The sequence below is a fragment of the Echinops telfairi genome, unplaced genomic scaffold, assembly GCF_000313985.2.
Source record: "Echinops telfairi isolate 266 unplaced genomic scaffold, ASM31398v2 ScPeMD7_7424;HRSCAF=8462, whole genome shotgun sequence".
Lineage (NCBI taxonomy): Eukaryota > Metazoa > Chordata > Mammalia > Afrosoricida > Tenrecidae > Echinops > Echinops telfairi.
The window spans coordinates 72,730,818-72,749,598 of record NW_022111324.1 but is presented as its reverse complement, the minus strand read 5'-3'; the positions used below and the strand labels follow the sequence as shown (position 1 = coordinate 72,749,598).

At 49.8% G+C, this 18,781-nt stretch overlaps 1 protein-coding gene across 1 annotated transcript in view; it reads left to right on the top strand.

Annotated features, from left to right (window-relative positions):
• Nucleotides 1-18,540, top strand: part of CAPN8 (calpain 8) — a 95,921-nt gene extending 77,381 nt beyond the window's left edge. Inside the window, exons 14-21 of the mRNA XM_004699933.2 lie at nucleotides 698-766; nucleotides 4,176-4,233; nucleotides 5,872-5,936; nucleotides 12,009-12,077; nucleotides 12,406-12,484; nucleotides 13,628-13,744; nucleotides 16,654-16,712; nucleotides 18,132-18,540. Of these exons, the coding sequence (XP_004699990.1) occupies nucleotides 698-766; nucleotides 4,176-4,233; nucleotides 5,872-5,936; nucleotides 12,009-12,077; nucleotides 12,406-12,484; nucleotides 13,628-13,744; nucleotides 16,654-16,712; nucleotides 18,132-18,155 (540 nt within the window). The 3' untranslated portion in view covers nucleotides 18,156-18,540. The remainder of the gene's footprint in view (nucleotides 1-697; nucleotides 767-4,175; nucleotides 4,234-5,871; nucleotides 5,937-12,008; nucleotides 12,078-12,405; nucleotides 12,485-13,627; nucleotides 13,745-16,653; nucleotides 16,713-18,131) is intronic.
• The last annotated feature ends 241 nt before the right edge of the window (nucleotides 18,541-18,781 follow it).

Here is an 18,781-nt window from a genome sequence, read left to right as displayed (position 1 = left end):
AGCTTTCTTCGCCACATTTGCTTATGCACCCATTTGTCTTCAGTGATCCGTTCGACACCCCGTGATCACACAGGTTGATATGTTGTTCATGGTTTGTAATTTTCAAAGGACATTATCTCTCATTTGATTCTCAAAATAACCCCGGGAAAGAAGCCTTGTGAATGTAAGCTTTTGAGCTGAGGAGATAGAAGAGTCCCGAGATGGAATCCAGTAAATGACCACTCTGGCATTTGAGCTCCGGCCTCTGTCTCCTCGCTCGCCTGTGTCTATTCCTCTGTGTTCTTAACTACAGTCACACTGCTCTTTGCCATGCTGATGAAAGCTAAGGAAATGCATCTAAATGTGCACTACGTTTTATGTAATTGCTAGAGTTCAAACACACAAGTCAGGATGCCCTGCAGGTGGCTCCCAAAGCCTCCCTTGCCCCCCAAGCTGGGGGCTGGTAGGGATGGCTTCTCTACCTGTCTGGACCTCAGCACTTGCCTTTGATCTCAGCACTGCATCCCTGCTGGGCTGTAAACTCCCCAGGGCGGGACCTCATATGTGCCTCTCAATTTCTTCCTGTTCCCCCTCTCAGCCCAATGCCTGCTGGCCCATGGTGGGTGCTCTGTAGATATCAGTGAGTGAACGGGTAGATTTTAAATCTCCGTCTTTCAACTTGTACAAGCATTAACTTTGCCTTTATCCTTTGTTTCAGCCACACCCCAGCGACGTGAAGCAGGACGATGGCCAGTTCAAGAGCCTGTTTGAGAAGCTGGCAGGGCAGGTGCGTGGTGGGCAAACACAGCGCCCCGGGTGGGTGGACAGGTGGGCAGAGTACATGGGCACTCTCAGCTTTCCTTTTGGGAGGACCTGTGAGTGAGCCGAGCGAGGCCGCAGGTCTCCGGGCCCTGGCCTTCGTGTCTTCTTGTCTAATGTCCCCTTCTTGTCAAGGTGACTGACTCTTGAGAAAACGGGAAACCGGATCTGCAGGTCCTGCCAGAGCCTGTTCTCTTTGTAAACTGGCCCTGTCAACTTGGGGCCTCTGACTAAACAGCCAAGGCAGTGAAATCCCTCCAGATCAATACCCTTCAGAGGGGCGGGATGGCCCGCTAGGGCTCAGTGGCTCAGTGAACTGGCTCTGGGATTGGTCCCCAGAGTGTCCAGCTCACTCTCCGGGGGTTGAGGGTTGGAGAGGGTGGGAGGGGGGCGGTTCTGGGAGGTGGGGGTTAGGGAGGACAGGGTGAGGTGGGACAAAGAACACTCTGACTCCCGAATTCAAGCCTGGCTGTGCCCCTTGCACTACTTGGGGCTCACTGCTCATTTCCTTCCCTTGAGTCATGGGTTCCTATGATTCCAGTCCCATGGAGGCCCCGGGACAAGTTAGAGCATCCCGGGACCAGAGGTACCACAACCAATCCCATAAAGACAGCGCATGCATTGCTCTCTGGTAGGTTATACGGTGTGCCACAGGGCCCAGGGAGGGGAGCAGCCAGGCTCGCCCCACCCCGGGGAAACTCGGGGTGAATTTCTGGACTGGCGAATGGAGTAGAAGAACAAATATCAGCCTCCTCTACAGAAAGTAAGACCGGGAGCACAGTTCTTCTGCGGAGTCATTGAAACGCTTTCCCACACGAGGTCATTTCGGTCCTAGGTGGCGGTCTCAGCTCCCAGGGGGCCCTAGTGTCTTATAAGCAGCCCACGCTGTATTTGTATCATTCTCCTCCTGCCTCATCTTACTCTTCTCTATGATCGATCGATCGTCTGGGGCAGCATCTGGTACTCTCCTATCTCTGCAGGTGAAGTGGCCGCACGGGGGTGGGGTAGGGTGGGGGTGGTGGTGAGGAGGGCCGGGGCCAAGGTTCAAAGGTCGATGCCCTGACCTCTTATTTCTTTCCCGGCAGGGTCCTGGGGGCCATGCTCTGTGTTCTTGGCCAGGAGACTTTTCAGGTCTTTTGAAAACAAAGTGAACCCTGTGGTTGCTACCTCTATCGTGGCTCACGGCGACCCCGTGTATTGTAGGGTAGAACTGCTCTATAGGATTTTCTCGGCCATTACCTGCTTTGGAAGCACGTCACCAGACCTTTCTTACACCGTGAAGGGCCGTGGGGTGGTGGAGACCACCAACCTTCAGATCAGGCTTTGAGTGAAGACCATTTGTGTTACTAGGGGCTTCTCAGGGTTCCTCAGGCCAACAACCCTGCCATCCCAGGTGCCCCCGGGTGGTGTTAGCAATGAACCTACGTTGCTGCTGACTGAAAGGTTTGGGGTTTGAGTCTGCCTTGGAAGAAAGGCCTGGAAAAATCAGCCATCAGAAATGTTGTGGAACAAGCAATTCGACTCGGACACACACGGGGTCCACGCACGGGAATCGACCCAAGCCCAACTGGCTTTGAGCTTTATCTGGCTGGGGGAGGAGGAGCACCTGGACGTGGGGAGGAGCAGGAGGAGCACCTGGGGACACACTGTCCAACCCCCACACTCGACAAGGGAAGCGCCGTTGCTAAGGTCACCCAGCGAGTCAGGGGTGCAGTCAACATCGGAACCCAGATCTGGGTCTGGTGTCCCCTCGCGGCACCTTGTTTTACATCATGCCTGAGATTTGCTTCCCTCGGAGACGGAGGGAGCAGATCTGCCTTGAGCACAGCATTGACCCCAAATGTGTGTGCGCATGCATGTCTCTCTTAGAAAAACGTTCCACTGTAAATTCGGTGAAGGTTTAAACGGCGGACTTTTGGTTGGCATTAAGCGGTTGGTACACAGTTTGCTTCCCACACCTATTTCATTGTTTCAAGATACCATCGTGTCCCCCACTTCCTCCCTACGTTCTGTGTGTCCCTTCCTCTGCCTTCCCTGACCCTTTGAGCGTCACACTGCCCTTTTGACCGTCAGTGGTGGGTTATTTTCGCATGGGGGCGAGTGCCATTTTCAAGAGTGGCAAAGGGCCATCATTAGGGGGTTCCATCCCTCCGTCTCTCCGAGGACATTGATTTGCTCCCAGTCTATCCAGGATCTTCCTCTTCGGAGCAGTTGTTCGTGGTAGCCAGGTGCCATCTGTTCTTCTGGTCTCCGGGTCACAGTGGCTGATGTCTGCGTGTCCCACTCACCCGTGGTGTGAACTAGCGCCATGTGGCTTTCCGTTTTCACCCCTCTTCTTTCCTCTGGGAGGGAGGGAACCAGCAGTCGCACCGTAGTTCAGTCGGCTCCTGAGCTCTGCGGACTCTAGTTGGTACTCGCTCAAATAGGATGTAGACCTTTAGCGAATGTGGGAAGTTCTAATCCCCTAAATCTCTGCTCCCAGTCTTCGATTGACTGCTGCAAGATATAGCAACCCCCCGCCCCCCAAGGCAGAGATGGGGTGCTGTGGTGAAGGCTGGTGTTCCAGGGTGCAATCGACTTAGGGTGCAAAGACCAGGTCTCTTACTCTGTAGCTGGGAACCCCAAGAAATGACCTTGAATCTGAAAATGAGGATCATATGTGTCCAGCAATGTAGCGGTTTAGTGGTCAGCGGCCAACAGAAAGGTCAGTGGTGCAAACCCACCAGTTCCTCCATGGGCGAAAGCAGCCTGATTTGGTAGATACTGCCCTTGCAGGTCAGGCCTACTCTTCCCGGCGGGCTTGCAAGAGGGTTGCTATGAGCTGGAATCGACTAGCTGCCAGTGGGCGTGGTTTGGTTTGGATATGGATGTAGAGCTTAGTTTACGAAATCAGGGGTTCCTTCATTCTCAAATGGAGCTGGAATGGTTGTCCTCATGTGTGTGAGGGGTACACGGTGCTCACCCCTGTTATTATTGCACCCCCACCACCACCCCAGCTTGCTCTCTGTTTCAGCAAGTGCCACACAGGAGGGACAAGGGCCTGAACAGGGCTTTCTACTCCTGTCACGAGTGGCAGTCTGGGAAACTCACAGCGGGAGGTTCTCCCCCATCCTGCAGGTTCCCTCTGCGTCAGTGAGTTTGGGTCTCTGCTTGAGCTTGATCTCGGATTCAGCCAGCGCTGGGCAGGGGGTCCGGGCCCTGGGCCCGGGGCGGCAGCCTTCAGCTGCAGTCAGAGCAGTGCTCACACCATGCCACACGTGCCCAGCAGGGATGCCAGGATCCCCGAGGGAAAGGCGTTTGAGGTTTCAAAGAAAAAACGCCGTTTTGTGTGCAGTCCCAGTGTCTGTGCAAACTGACATGACAGATCTCCTTTCTAGGACTCGGAGATTAGCGCCAGTGAGCTCAAGGTGGTTCTGAATGGAGTGTTTTCCAAACGTAAGTTCCCCCTTGAGGCCTTTGAGCAAGTCCACAGGAACCTGTGAGGGATGCCAGGGTCAGGGTGGGGGCAGGCTTTGGGTTGCACCTCTTGGGGAGATGGGCCCTTGAGCTAGTCTGGCTGACCCTCTTCCACCTGACAGGCAGAACTGAGGTGGGGTGGTGGGGGTGGTGATAGGGGCTGATGGAGGAGGCGGTGCCGGCTCAGTCAGGGCTGGACCTGCAGACAGACGTGCAGGAACAAGGCCCATGCCGTGGTGTGCTGAGATCATCTTTCATAAAGCAAGTCACTGTGACATTGTGGAAGTCCTGGACAGATTAAAGGGCGTCCTTGCTTGTGAGTCTTCCGCGAAAGGTGTGCCGAGGGGATGAAGGACTCCATCCGGCTTAGTTCCCTCGGATTCTTCCCCGGACTTTTACCACGCTCCCAGAGCCCTGGCGACACAGTGGTTACCTGTTGGGCTGCTAACTGCAAGGTCAGCCATTTGACACCACCACTACTCCGAGGGCAAAAGTTGGGGCTCTCTGCTCCCAGAGAGAGTTGCAGTCTCAGAAACTCACGAGGGCAGTTCTACCCTGTCCGGTAGAGCCGCTAGGAGTCGGCATGAACCCAATGGCAGTGGGTTTGGTTTGGCTAAACTGCCCTCGTCTGATCCCCAGCTTGGTAGGAGTCAGCGTGGAGCTGATTTCCCTTCTGGCCCAGAGATAGGCCAGCTAGGTCTGCTGACAGGTCCGCTTCTTGTTGCTCCTGCCTCCCTCTTGGGCGGGAAGGGGTGCTGATGGGAGCAGGGGGAGGAGGGAGGGCTGCAAGGTCTCGCTGGCTCCTGCCTTGGTGAGGCTCCCAGGTGTGAGAAAGGTGGGGTGGAGGACAGGGTGCAACGGCCCCTTTGGGTTTCCGAGACTATAACATTTTATGGGAATAGAAAGAAAGCTTCATCTTTCCTCTGTGGGAAGCTGGTAGTTTCAAACTGCTGACCTCGCAGTTCGCAGCCCAACGAGTAAGGTACTTACAGTCCACAGGGGCCACTGCATTGGGCATGAGCACAGACAGCACAGAACCAGGTGACCTTTCCTTCAATGATGCCCCGGCCTGTCTGAGTCAGCACGGACGCCATGGCAGTGAACAGCACCTGGCCAGTGGTTCAAAGCACAAGCTGGGGAGCCCGGTGGCCCATATTTAAATCCCCACTCTGCCCCCTACTGGTTGTGCAAAGTTGGACACTATATTTCATCTCTCTCTGGGCCCCAGGTTCCTCATCTACAAAATAGGACGATGCCTGCACCTTCCACAGGAGGTTATTTTGAGGAGTCCATGTGCAGTGCTTAGAATAAGAAGTAGCGAATAAGAAGCTGCCTTGCTAGGAACTCACCAGGGGCCCCGCATTGTGCTGAGGACCCCATGTGCACGATCTCCTTTAATCGCCACCCAGCAGCAGAGCCCAGCGTCGAACACTGACCCCCGACTGGAGGGCTGCTAACCACTCTCCTGCATGGCCTCCTGGGCGTGTGCTGAGGAACCATGTAGTGGGACCACATGCTCGGTTCCACCCCAGCTGGGGCCCTTGGTCTCCCGCCAAGGAAATGATTTCTCCTGGTCCTCATTCTACCTTCCCCACCCCCTTTCTCTTCAATACCTAGGAACAGACATCAAGTTCGATGGCTTCAACATCAACACTTGCAGAGAAATGATCAGCCTGTTGGATGTATCCTTTCACTGTGCTTACTCTTCCCGTTTCTCACAGCTCCTCGACCTGGCGGAAAGAGAAAGGTCGAGAGTGGAAATGAGCACATGCTAGGCATCGGGCTGCAAGCTTGTATGTGTACAGCTCTCTTATACCTACGGACATGTGCCTATGCTTCGAGGCGTGTTAAATGCACGTGTGTATATTCACAAAGGGGAAAACCAAAACAAAACACTGTCATTGAGTCGATTGAAGGTTTGTGAGGCTGTGAATCCATATAGGTGCAGGCAGTCTCGTCTTTCTCCTGTGGAGTGGCTGGTGGGTTCAAACTGCCAAACCTGGTGTTATTCGTCCACGGTTTACCTGGAAGCACCACCAGGTTTTCATATATATGATTTATATATCGCTATATGATGCTTCTCAGAACCTTCCTTGAAGGGAAGAAGGCAGGACTTCATGTCATGTACCTTGGACCTGTTATCAGGAGGGGCCAGTCCCTGGAGGAGGTCCTCACGCTTGGGAAAGCACAGCATCTGTGAATGGAGGAAGACCCTCAATGAGATGGACTGACATGGTGGCTGCAACCGTGTGCTCAGCCCGAAACGCTTGTGAGGACGATGTGGGGCCAGGCAGTGTTTCGTTCTGCTGGGACGAGCTAAGTTGCACCTAACAATGCACACCTGTTTGTGTATATTTTATAAAACAGTACATTTTATCTATCTAAAGCCTTACATGCTCCTCAAGAAGCCTGAAATTATCTACCATCTACAGGTAAAGAAAGCAGAAGTGGGCAATGTTCCCTGCGCTTGTTGAAAATCACTACTTCTAGAGATAGCTGCTGTGTGGGCTGTGTGATCCTTCATCCCTCCATACTCCCTTAGGTTATCGTGGGGGTCTGTCTTCCGCCGGACTCCATCCCCATGTTCCCCTCCCTTCCTCTCCTCTCCACCACTATCTGTGCTTTGTCTTAGGATCTTAACACAGCCCCAGGCAGCTCCTACAAATCATAGGTTCCCAAACGTATTTGGCCTACTGCCCACTTTCCAGAAAAGAAAAAGAAAATTATTGAGTCCTCTGTCTATGAGGACTGTAGCCCATAATCCAGGATACAGTGTAAGTATCTGCTTGTGGAGGCCTGTGGAGGGTCCAGTGCCGCCCCACAGGGGGCAGTGTTGCCCACTATGGGAAACAGAGCAACCAATAGTTCAGAATGGGAAAGCCTGTCTGCTCCCTCTGATGGAATGCTAACCCTCATGGTACCCAGTGGGATGTGTCAGCGTTGCAGGCAGAGTGGAGAAGGTTAGGCCACTCCAGGAGGGGGGAATATCTTAGATGAAGGCCCTCTCGGGAGTGGTTGAACATCACCTTTTTCTTTTTTCAGTCATGTTCTTGGGGGCTCATACAATTCTTATCACAATCTATACAGCCATCCACTGTGTCAAGCACATTTGTACATTTGCTGCCATCGTCATTCTCAAAACATTTACTTTCTACTTGAGCCCTTGGTATCAGCTCATCATTTCCCCCCTCTTTTCCTGCTCCCCCCTTCCTCATGAACCCTTGATAATTTATAAATTATTATTTTGTCATATCGTACACTGTCCGACGTCTCCCTTCACCCACTTTTCTGTTGTCCATCCCCCAGGGAGGAGGTTATATGTAGATTCCTGTAGTCAGGTCCCCTCTCTACCCAACCCTCCCTCCATGAACATCACTTTTTTCAACTTTGCCCAGGTTGGGACCAGGTGACCCTTCTCTGTTGGGCTGATCATGAGGGCGATTTCCTTAAAAATCATAACTTTGGAAGGTTCTCCTCAGGTCATAGGCTTCCTCCATGCTGAGCTGGGCAGGATTCTGCAGGATTCCTTAACAAGAGTGATCTTATTTGCATTTGCATGACTTTGTCTAGTAGAGGGTGTGAGCTCAGACTTCTGCTAGGGTTAGCTGAATGCAGAAATGCAGCTATGCTTGTGGTCCCCCAGTGCCAGGGACCACTCCCTGTGTGACTTGTAACCTTCCATCGACCTATGTGGCAAGCCATGTAATTTGTAGGCCACAGATCATTGTTGGGCATTGACTCACTTTGTTACAAGTAGTTCCTTGACTTCTAACCCATTTTCATTAAACCGTGTCTGTTGGCTTCAGTTTACATCTGAGCATTGTCTCCTATGTTCCCAAGGGCATTGTGGATCACTCTTGTGGAGTGTTTGTTTTTAAAAAACCATTTTACTGGGGGCTCTTACAGTTCTTTTAACAATCCACAAATGTACAAATGTGCTTGATACAATGGATGGATGTATAGATTGTAATAAGAATTGTATGAGCCCCCAATAAAATGATTTTTTTTAACCCCAACAAAACAATCCACACATCAATTGTATCAAGCACATTTGTACATGTTGCCATCGTCCTTTTCCATTTTCTTTCTACTTGAGCCCTTAGTATCAGCTCCTCTTTTTGCCCCTCTCCCCCCACCCTCCTGAACCCTTGATAAATTATAAATTAATTATTCATAGCTTACACTGTCTGCTGTCTCCCTTCACCCATGTTTCTGTTGTTCATCACCCTGGATGGGTGGGTGGGGTTATATGTCGATCATTGCATTTGGTTCCCCCTTTGTCCCTCCACCTTCCCCTACCCTCATGATATTGCTATTGGTCCTGAGGGGTTTATCTGTTCTGTATTCTGTGTGTCCAGAGCTCTTATCTGTACAAGTGTACATGCTCTGGTCTAGCCAGATTTGTAAGGTAGAACTGGGGTTTTGATAGTTAGGAGGAAGGGAGGAAGCATTAAAGACTAGAGGAATGTTGTATGTTTCGTCAGTGCTATACTTCACACTGGATGGCTCATCCCTTCCTTGTGACCCTCTGTAAGGGGATGTCCAATTGTCTATAGGTGGGCTATGGGTTTCCACTTTGAACCCCTGCCCCATTTGCATCAATATGATTGTTTGTTTTGGATCTTCTGATGCCTGATACCTGATCCTGTTGACACCTCATGATCACATAAGCTGGTGTGCTTCTTCCATGTGGGCTTTGTTACTTCTCAGCTAGATGGCCACTTGAGACCCCAGACACTATATCTTTTAATAGCCAGGCACCATCAGCTTTCTTCATACTTGCTTATGCACTCGTTTTGTCTTCAGTGATCAAGTCAGGAAGGTGAGCATCACAGAATGCCAGGTTATTAGAACAAAGTGCTCTTGCATTGAGGGAATACTTGAGTAGAAGCCTTAATACTTAACATATAAATATGTGTGCATAGATCTATTCTCTATTATTATATGTAAATATATTGACATATGTATGTTCCTGTATTTATACCTCTATAAATGTCCTTTGCCCCCTAGTTCTTTCCTCTATTTCCTTTTACTTTCTTCTTGTCCTACTATCATGCTCAGCCTTCAGTTGGCTTTCAATAATGTCTCTCGGCTACATTGCACTTGATCAAACCCCACCAGGCATTATACATTTTTTGTGGAGCATTCTCTTTTTTTTTTGTTAAATCATTTTATTAGGGGCTCATACAACTCTTATCATAATCCATGCACAATTGTGTAAAGCGGCTTTGTACATTCACTGCCCTCATCATTTTCAAAACATTTTCTCTCCACTTAAACTCCCAGCATTAGGTCCTCATTTTCCCCTCCCTCCCTGCTCCCCCTTCCCTCATGAGCCCTTGATAATTTATAAATTCTTTTGTCATATCTTTCCCTGTCTGACGTCTCCCTTCACCCACTTTTCGGTTGTCCGTCCCCCAGGGATGAGGTCACGTATAGTTCCTTGTAATCGGTTCCCTCTTTCCTACCCACTCTCCCTCTACCCTCCCAGTATCACCACTGACACCACTGGTCCTGTAGGGCTCATCCGCCCTGGATTCCCTGTATTTTCAGTTCCTAGCTGTACCAGTGTACATCCTCTGGTCTAGCCAGACTTGCAAGGTGGAATTCGAGTCATGGTAGTGGGAGCGAGGAGGAAACATTTAGGAACTAGAGGAAAGTTGTATTTTTCATCGTTTTGTTACATCGCCCTGACTGGCTCGTCTCCTCCCTGAGACCCCTCTGCAAGGGGATTTCCAGTGACCTACTAATGGGCTTTGGGTCTCCACTCCGCACTCACCCCATCATTCACTATGGTAAGATTTTTTGTTTTGATGATGCCTCATACTGTGGAGCATTCTTGATGAACTTTCGATTTTACCATTTAGTGGGTGTGGCTATGGTTCTGAACCAGAGTCCCACTCCTGGAGACCTGACTCACTGAGTATAAGATAGCTCTTTACAGGGAATCCCAATGTGCATCTGGAACTGAGGACCAAGGAAAAGAGCCTGGATGTCACAATGGCTAAAGTGCTCAGCTGCTAATCATAAGGTCAGCGGCTCAAAGCAACCAACTGCTTCTTGGGAGAGCGATGAGGCTGCCTGCTTCCATAATGATTTGAAAGACCTGGAACCTCCTGGGAGCAGTTCTACTCTGTCCTGTAGGTCGCTATGAGTTGGGCTCTCCTCAACCGCAGCAGGCTTGGATTAGGTAGGATTGGTCGGTGCTTGGGGTCCAGGACTTTGGAAACAGAAGGCTTCAGTTCTAATTTCTTCATTTACTAGATGAGTAACTTTAGGGATGTTTAGCAAATGCTGTGGATCTCAGTCTCCGGGAACATAGGCTCACGATATCTAGGTCTTATGAATGTGAGATGAAATAAGGTACTGCAGACACAATGCCTAGAACTAGAGGCTCCTAAGAGAGGAGGTTGACATTCTTAGGTATGAACCCGACGGTTGGTTTGGCTAGTTGAAGGAGCCAGGAATGGTGGGTTGCTTCAGAATGTAAGCCTCTGAGCTGTACCTGTTGACGATTGGCAAGTCGTGATTAGTGAGAAATGGGTAGAGTTTTCAACAACCTTCACCTGATAAGGGAAAGGGTAGTTCCACACCAAATCCCTATTATCCAGCACCCAAACCCACCAAACTCACTGCCATTCGGTCGATGCCGACTCATAGTGACCCCGTAGGAGAGGACAGAGTTGCCCCGGTGAGTTTCTGAGACTGTAACTTTACGGGACTAGAGAGCCCCATCTTCCTCCCAAAGAGTGGCTGGTGGTTTTGAACTGCTGACCTTGCAGGTAGCTGCCCAATGCATAAACATAATGCCTCCAGAACTCTTTATCATCTTGCACAGTACTCAATAAATAAATACTTGTTGAATGAAGGCAAAGTTGGACACCAAGGAGCCTCCGCTTACCTCCCTGCCCACCCCCACCTATTTCAGTTGGGGAGAGGCCTATGAACCAGCACCCAGGCATCAGTGTGTGTGTGTGGTGAGAGGGGAGCCTAGCACTCTGAGTGGCACATTGAGGAGCGCTTGAAGTCCACTGGGGAAGAAGACCCCGAAGCTCATGCCTCCTGATGATGCTCCTGAGAACACACTGGCATCCCAGCTGACGCTACTTAACTTGAATTATCCATCTCTGCCATTCGAATTGGGGAATCCTGGATGGTACACAGTCTGTGCTTGGTTCTCACGAAGGCTGGTGCTTTAAAACGGCACCACAGCGCCACGCAAGGAAGGGGCAGCGGCCTGGGTCTATAAAAAGTACAGCCAAGAAAACTCCATCCCATCGGCCTTTCTGTTCTGAAACCCATGGGGCTGCCAGGAGCCTGAAGACAGAGGTTTTTTGTTTTAAATTCAGCTCAATCCTTTTCATATCCCAGGTTGGTTAGGGTGTTCCAAAACAAAGCAATAAAATAAATATTAAAAATTTCAACCAAACAGACAAAAACCACCCATTGTCATCAATTAGATTCTGACTCATACGGTGTTTCAGGTCAGTTAATGAAGTTTCTCAGATCTATAGGCTCCTGTCTTACTCTTTGTTCCCCAGTCCCTGCCTGGCCCCTAAAGCAGGCCTTAGTGAGTGGGTGATGTTTTAATCCTGAGTTGACTTGGGACCTCCAACCCCTGCCGCCCTGCTTCCCCCAGACATGGTCAGTTCTCTAAGGCTTAGGCACTCACAGTGCAGGAGCATGGGAGAAAGACATCCAGAAGCTCGCTGGCAGAATGGGCACTACGTAGTGTTGGTCTTTAACATGTCCAGAGCAATGGGACCGGCACCTTGGGACTGACGGAGTTCAAGACACTCTGGCTGAAGATTAAGAAGTATCTGGTAACTACTCTCCCCTGGCACTCAGCCCCAGCCTGTTGCAGACACTAGTCTGACCAGATCCTTAGCCATGGTCAGATACCTGGGCAGAGCAGGCAGGGTGGCACAAGAGGTGATGGAGAAAGATGTGCATGTGAATCCCAGCCCTGAAGCCCCACCTGTGGGAGGGGAGGAGCTTCACTGGCCCTCAGCCCACCTTCTTAGCGTTGCTCTCTCTTGGGAAGAGGTGATGGAGTCTGGAGTGTGTCCCTGGTCTTCCAAGAAAGCAGTGGGGTGGAGGCCCTAGCCCAGGAAGGGTTGCTTCCTAAGTGGGATTCCTCTCCTGCTGCAGGAGATTTACCTGGAGACTGATGATGACCACTCCGGGACCATCGATGCCCACGAGATGAGGACAGCGCTCAACAAGGCAGGTGAGGGCACACTCTCCAGATAAAGCTTTGGGAGCCAGGCGGGCTCATTTTAAATAGCAATTCCAATAGCTATGGGAGCCCTGAGCATGCAGCGGTTATGCGTTGGGTTGTGATCCGAATGGTCAGCAGTTTGAAACCACCAGCGGCTCTCAGTGAAAGAGACGGAGTTTTCTGTTCCCATAAAGAGTCACATTCTCGGAGCGTCACAGGGGTCAATCTACTCTGTCCTACAGGGCCTCTCTGAGGTGGCGTTGCCTTGACCATGGTGAGCTTTCCTTTTATTATGACGGCTGCTCACGATCCCTGTGTTAGCCCTCCTGTTAGAATACTGTGACCCCCAGGCTTTGCTGTTGCTTGCTGTGTACAGGCTGGATACAGCACGGCACAGCACTTCAGTGTGTTACTGGAAGGGGGACAGCAATCACAGAAGGCGGGGCTGTGCAGGGGATAGGAAGAGAGCTGGCCCCAGAGGCTGTCCACTGACCTCCTCCGCTTTCTCTTGCCATGTCGGCTGTGATGTTATACCAGGGAATTCTATTTGGTGTGAAGTCCTTGGATGGCACAACGAATCCAAAAAGCTGGCAGTTCAAACCACCCAGATGTGCTGAGGAAGAAAGATCTGGCAATCAATTTCCCCAAATCGCCCCTGCAAATCCTATGGAGCCCAATTGTATTCTAATACACACGGGGTCCCCCTGTGTCAACAGCGACGGCACCCGGCTTTTCACAGTTGATGTATTATAGACAGTGTTCATGTTGAAGCTCTAAGTCTGCCCTTAGGACCAAGGAAGAGGCAAATCTTGATAAGGGTGAGCCACAAGATCAGCTGGATCTGATCTGGCATTCGCCCACAAGGAAGACTTTCACTCCTAATCACTGCCAGCAAGTTGATGCTGACTCATAGCGACCCTATAGGACAGGGTAGAACTGCCCCCTTGGGTTTCCGAGACTGTAACTCCTTATGGGAATAAAAAGCCTCCTCTTTCGCTCTCGGAAAGGCTGGTGGTTTCAAACTGTGGACCTTCTCGGTAGCAGCCCAATGGCCACCACTGCACCACCTGGGCTGGTTTAAAAATGGATACAGACCTGCAGCCCAGCTTGAGCGCTGGCTGCAGCTGTGACCTGGGCCACTCTGTTCCTCAGGCTTCACCCTCAACAACCAGGTGCAGCAGACCATTGCCCTGAGGTATGCAAGTAGCAAACTCAGCATCGACTTTGATGGCTTCGTCGCTTGCATGATCCGCCTGGAGAGCCTCTTCAGTGAGTCCCCCTTTCCTTCACCCCCGACCCCCACCCCACCATACCCCACAGTCCAGGGCAGAACCAACCGTTGCCTTTGGGTGCCAGGGGTCCCGAGGTCAAGGACAAATGTGGGTCTCTGTGAGCCCTGGGGTAAGGGGACCCGGAACCTGGTTCTGAGTTAATCTGGGCTGGCCAGGTGAGAGGCTTGAAGAGAGATTGGGAAAGTTTCCATCAAGAGTGTTGAGCACATACTGTTATGTGTGGCCATGGGGCCAAAATGACTGAGCCATTAAGCAGCCTTTCGCGTCTCTTCACATTTATGCCTCCGTGGGGCACGCATTGAGGACAAGAAGACCCTTCCCCAGAGGAGATGTTCCCTTGATACCTTAGGCCTTGGACTCGGTTAAGGAAAACCTATTAGGGGGGAGGGTTTATCTTCGTGGAGGGTGGGCTGAGAGGTGGTAAATTCAAAAGGGAGAAGGTCAGGGGTTTGGAAAGAGCTAAGCCCCTGGATTGTCCACCAAAGAGCAAGCACCATCTGTCCCTCCCCCACCCCTCACCCCCAAGAGCAGTGCTTCTCAACCTGTGGGTCAAATGACCCTTTCGCAGAGGTTGCTTAAGACCATCGGGAAACACCTGTTTCCGATGCAGATACGCCCACATAGGAGTACCCAGCATGAAGACTGTTACCCGTGCTGCACCATGCTTCAAGACAAATTTTCATTGATTTGTCATTAGAAATAAATATTACACAACATAGAATTACCACATACTCATGTATAAGCCGAGGTTTTTCAGCATATTTTCAATACATTTTTTTGTGGTAAGATTAGGTGCTTCGGCTGATATTCAGGTCAGCTTATACTCGAGTATATAGGTACATTAAGGTGACCAGACATCCCATTTTTGGTGGGACAGTCCCTATTTTTGGAAAGAATGCATGACAAGCTAGGGAACAGTCTATATGGTACATATAGACCAAATTTTAAATCAAGAACCACCACCCCCACCCCCACCCCCCAGTTAATGGTGTCCTGCTTTAAATCTGGTCACCTTAAGGTACATCTTGTTTTTGTGATTAATCACTAAGCTTTAATTATTTTCAATTTGCAACAATGAACATATATCCTGCATATCAGATATTTACATTACGATTCATAATAGTAACAAAATGACAGTTATGAAGTAGCAACAAAAATCATTTTATGATTGGGGGTCACCACCACATGAGGAACTGTATGAAAGGGTCGCATGGTGGCATTAGGAAGGTGGAGAGCTGCTGCCCTAGAGAAACACCTTTCTGATTTGGAACATCTGAGATGCTGAAAACTAAGTTTGTCCATTTGAGCAGGGCATAGCTTAGCCCCCAAAGCTCACCTTGGACCTTAGACCTGGTTTAGCTCTTTGAAGTCTTTGGCATCAGGTGGGAGCTAGCACGTGGGGGTGGGGTGGGTGGGGTGGGGTGGGTGATTGTGGACCCACAATCAAAGGGTCCAAGGGGTAGTTGTGTAATGGAGGGGTAAATTAAAGAGACATCAGATAAGATAAGCCATGCAATTGCTCACCTCCCAGCAGTCAGGTTCGCGCAGACAGAGCGAATATATTTCTAATCACAGCATATATATGTGTGGTTAAGGGGAGGGTCCCCCACATCATCACAGGTCCGGTAGGCGCAATTGTACTGCGATAATAAGTAAAGATTATAGTAAAGTCATAGAGAGCATGAGAGGTAGAAGAGAGTCAAGTAATGGAGTCAGACACAATTCATGGTAGCATTGCTCACCTCAGCCCTGCTTGATGGTCCACGTGGGGGGAGCCCAGCCAAGAGATCAGGAGAGAGGCCCCAGGACTGAAAACTGGGAGAGCTCTTCTTTTTTGCTCATGAAGCATTTTATCTCTTTAGGGGGATATGATTACATGTAACCACACATCACAGGAAGGGGCAGTACAATAGGCGTATACATTGTAGGAAGGGGATGTATGATAGGCATAAGCGTAACAGGAAGGGGATGAGCTAGGGGTGTGCCCATACGAATGGGAAGGTCTAGGGGTATACATGTGACAAGATGGGTGGACCCTAGACTCATGATGGCAGCCTAACCTTGGTCATCCTTGGGGGGTTTGACCTCTCTGGTGTCTCCTACAAGGAAACAGACAACTACTATTCTTATCAGAAGGGAGTGGGCCCTACTTGTTGTGGGATAAACAGTGGTGTCTGCTTGCTCTAGATGGCTGATAGCTCTTAGGGAGAATGACCCCTAATCTACTCCTGATGACCTCCAAGTGTATAGTTATCCTCAAGCAGTTAAGTCTGGCATATATTTGTGGGAGACAGCTTGAGAGAAATCCTTCTGTTTCCCACATATATACATTTTGGGAATGTGTAAGCCCCGCTGATTACATCATAATAGAAAAGGGTTGTGCCATATTCATACACGCAATAGGAGGGGGACGGGCTAGGGGAGTGCACACAGTAGGAAGGGGAGGTGCTAGGGGTACACATGTGACAAGATTGACGGACTCTAAAGTCAAGGTGGCAGCCTAATCTTGGTCCTCCTTGAGTTGGCTTGACCTTGTCTCTGGGCCCTCCTTCAAGGGAACAATCTACTATCCTTATCAGCAGGGAGTGGGCGTCACCTAGGGTCTGATGGCTCTAGATGACTCATAACCCTCAGGGAGATTGCCTTTAAGCAGCTGATCTCCAAGTGTATAGACATTGACCATGTATTAGCAAGCTGCGCCTTAAGTTTGGCATATAATATGGGGGGACAACCCGGGAAAAACCATTTCTGTATCCCATAGTGGGATGTGGTGCAGAGCAAGAAGGAGGGTCACAGACAGGAGAGGCATGGGCAGAGGCAGCTTTCTGGTTGTTCCAGGGTCCAGGAAAATCCCCATCTCATTTCATTCCTTCTCTGGCATTTCAGAAATGTTCAAACTTCTAGACAAGGACCGAAGTGGCACCGTCCAGCTCTCTCTTGCTGAGGTAAATGCTTGCTGATGGTATTTGAAGTTTTTGGGCACCCTGCCTTAGTTCCGCGTGAATGCCATACATGTTCTGTGGTGTGTGTGTGTAGATGAGTGTGGTCATCTGCTATGTAGTCTACCTAACATTTTCCTCTATTACTATTTTAAAAGCTTCAGTTACGTTTCCACTCATTTCAAGGATACAAGCTCTCATTAACTTGGATGGAATTGGACTTGGTAGATACAATTCAGAGTTTGATTTCTAGGACCATGTGTCTTAGATTTGCCTATAGAAGCACATTGGCAACAAAACACTAGCTTGCAACAAGGTAGAATGAAGATGCAAAATAAATTAGTGCTTTTATTATATAGAAAGTCAGATAAGATTGTAAGCAGAAAAGCAGGGATTCCAACCGGTTCAGTTATTGCCATTAGAAATAAGGGCTCTGTGTGGGTTGCATAGCAACCTAATCTGTTGCCTATCTTATCAAGTAGGACGGGAACAGCTATTCCCTGCTCGAAGATGGTGGCCAGCCACACTGCTTTGAATGTGTGTTGATCTGTATGTACCCTCTTGCCAATAAGGTTGCTCTGTAAAAACCCTACCACAGTCCTTCCTCCTAAAAGTTTCAGAAGCCTGCTGTGGGAGACTAGACTTCTGTCAGAACTTTGGTGAGACAAACCCACTGAAAGTTGTGTGGTCAGCTGCCATTTTTGACCAGGGCATAGCAGTTCCTTTCCTACCAAGATAACCGTGGGCAACATTTTTGGTTGCTAAGCAATGCAGGCAGGGCCCTTATTTCTAATGACAATGACTGTACTATTCTGAACTCTATCAACCTCCACAGCACTTTGACCAGGAGGCTAGGACTCTAATACCAGAACCCTTGTTGGCCGAGGGGACAGCAGGGGGTGTGGGACTGTGCTGAGGGCCCAGGCCAGGAGGATGGCCTTGATCTCAATCGGCATCGGAGGCAGCAGAACTTGAGAACCAGTTGCTCTTGGTCTTGCCAACTTGCCTGGGCAGGGCCCAGTGTTCTTTCCTTCTCTAAAAGGGGAAGGCCATGGGCTCCACTGCTGTGATGGAGGGAAGATCTTCCCAGACAACAGCGCTAAACCTGAAATTGAATATATGGCTATGCGCACGTGCGCATGCGTGTTGTATCGATAGACACATACACATCTCTTTCTGAAAGTTTCTTTTGGAGTCTGGAGCGTGTTCTAAGTCCAATTTCTAGAGTGCTCTGCCTTAAGAGTCCGTGGCATCAACAAAGACCTTCTCATTTCTTATTTTGGAGCAACGACTTAGTGGAGGATGGGAGTGTTCAAAGATCCTGTCCATGTGAGGTGGAGAACACCCATTGTCCTAGAGCCCCGAGAACCCCACCCCACCCCACCCGGGATGTGGCATGCTCACCCCTGTTCTCTTTCCTTGCAGTGGCTGTGCTGTGTGGTGGTCTGAGCCAGCGTTTTGGTCACCAGCGACTCTCCGCCTGCCTGCCTGTCTCTCCCCCCTTCTTTATAAATTTGTGCCCATGTATCCTCCCAGGGCTTGTGTTGATCACATCTATCTGTCTTGCCTATTGACATATTTGGAGATCCAGGTCTGTCCCAGCAAAGCATTTTGGGGAAACCTGGGCCTCTTTTTCAGCAGCAAGGGCCCCCCTGAGCTGACCCCAGGACCTGGGGGGAATGAAATCCCATAAAGCCATTGCCAGAATGGTCCCTCTTCTCTTGATTGACATGCCATCTGGGGATTGCCTTGGGTTTTTCAGGCTTTAGGTTCTAGGGCAGCAGTTCTCAACCTTCCTAATGCCGGGACTTTTCAATACAGTTCCTCATGTGTGGTGACGTCCAACCATAAAATTATTTTCGTTGCTACTTCATCACTGTAATTTTGCTACTGTTATGAATCATTTGCAGGTTTTTTTTCATTGTTACAAATTGAACATACTTAAATCATAGTGGTCAATCACAAAAATAATATGTAATTGTATATTGTGAACTATTTATTTCGAATGACAAATAAATGAAATTTTGTCTTGAAGCATGGTGTAGCATGGGTAACAGTCTTCACGCCGGGTACTC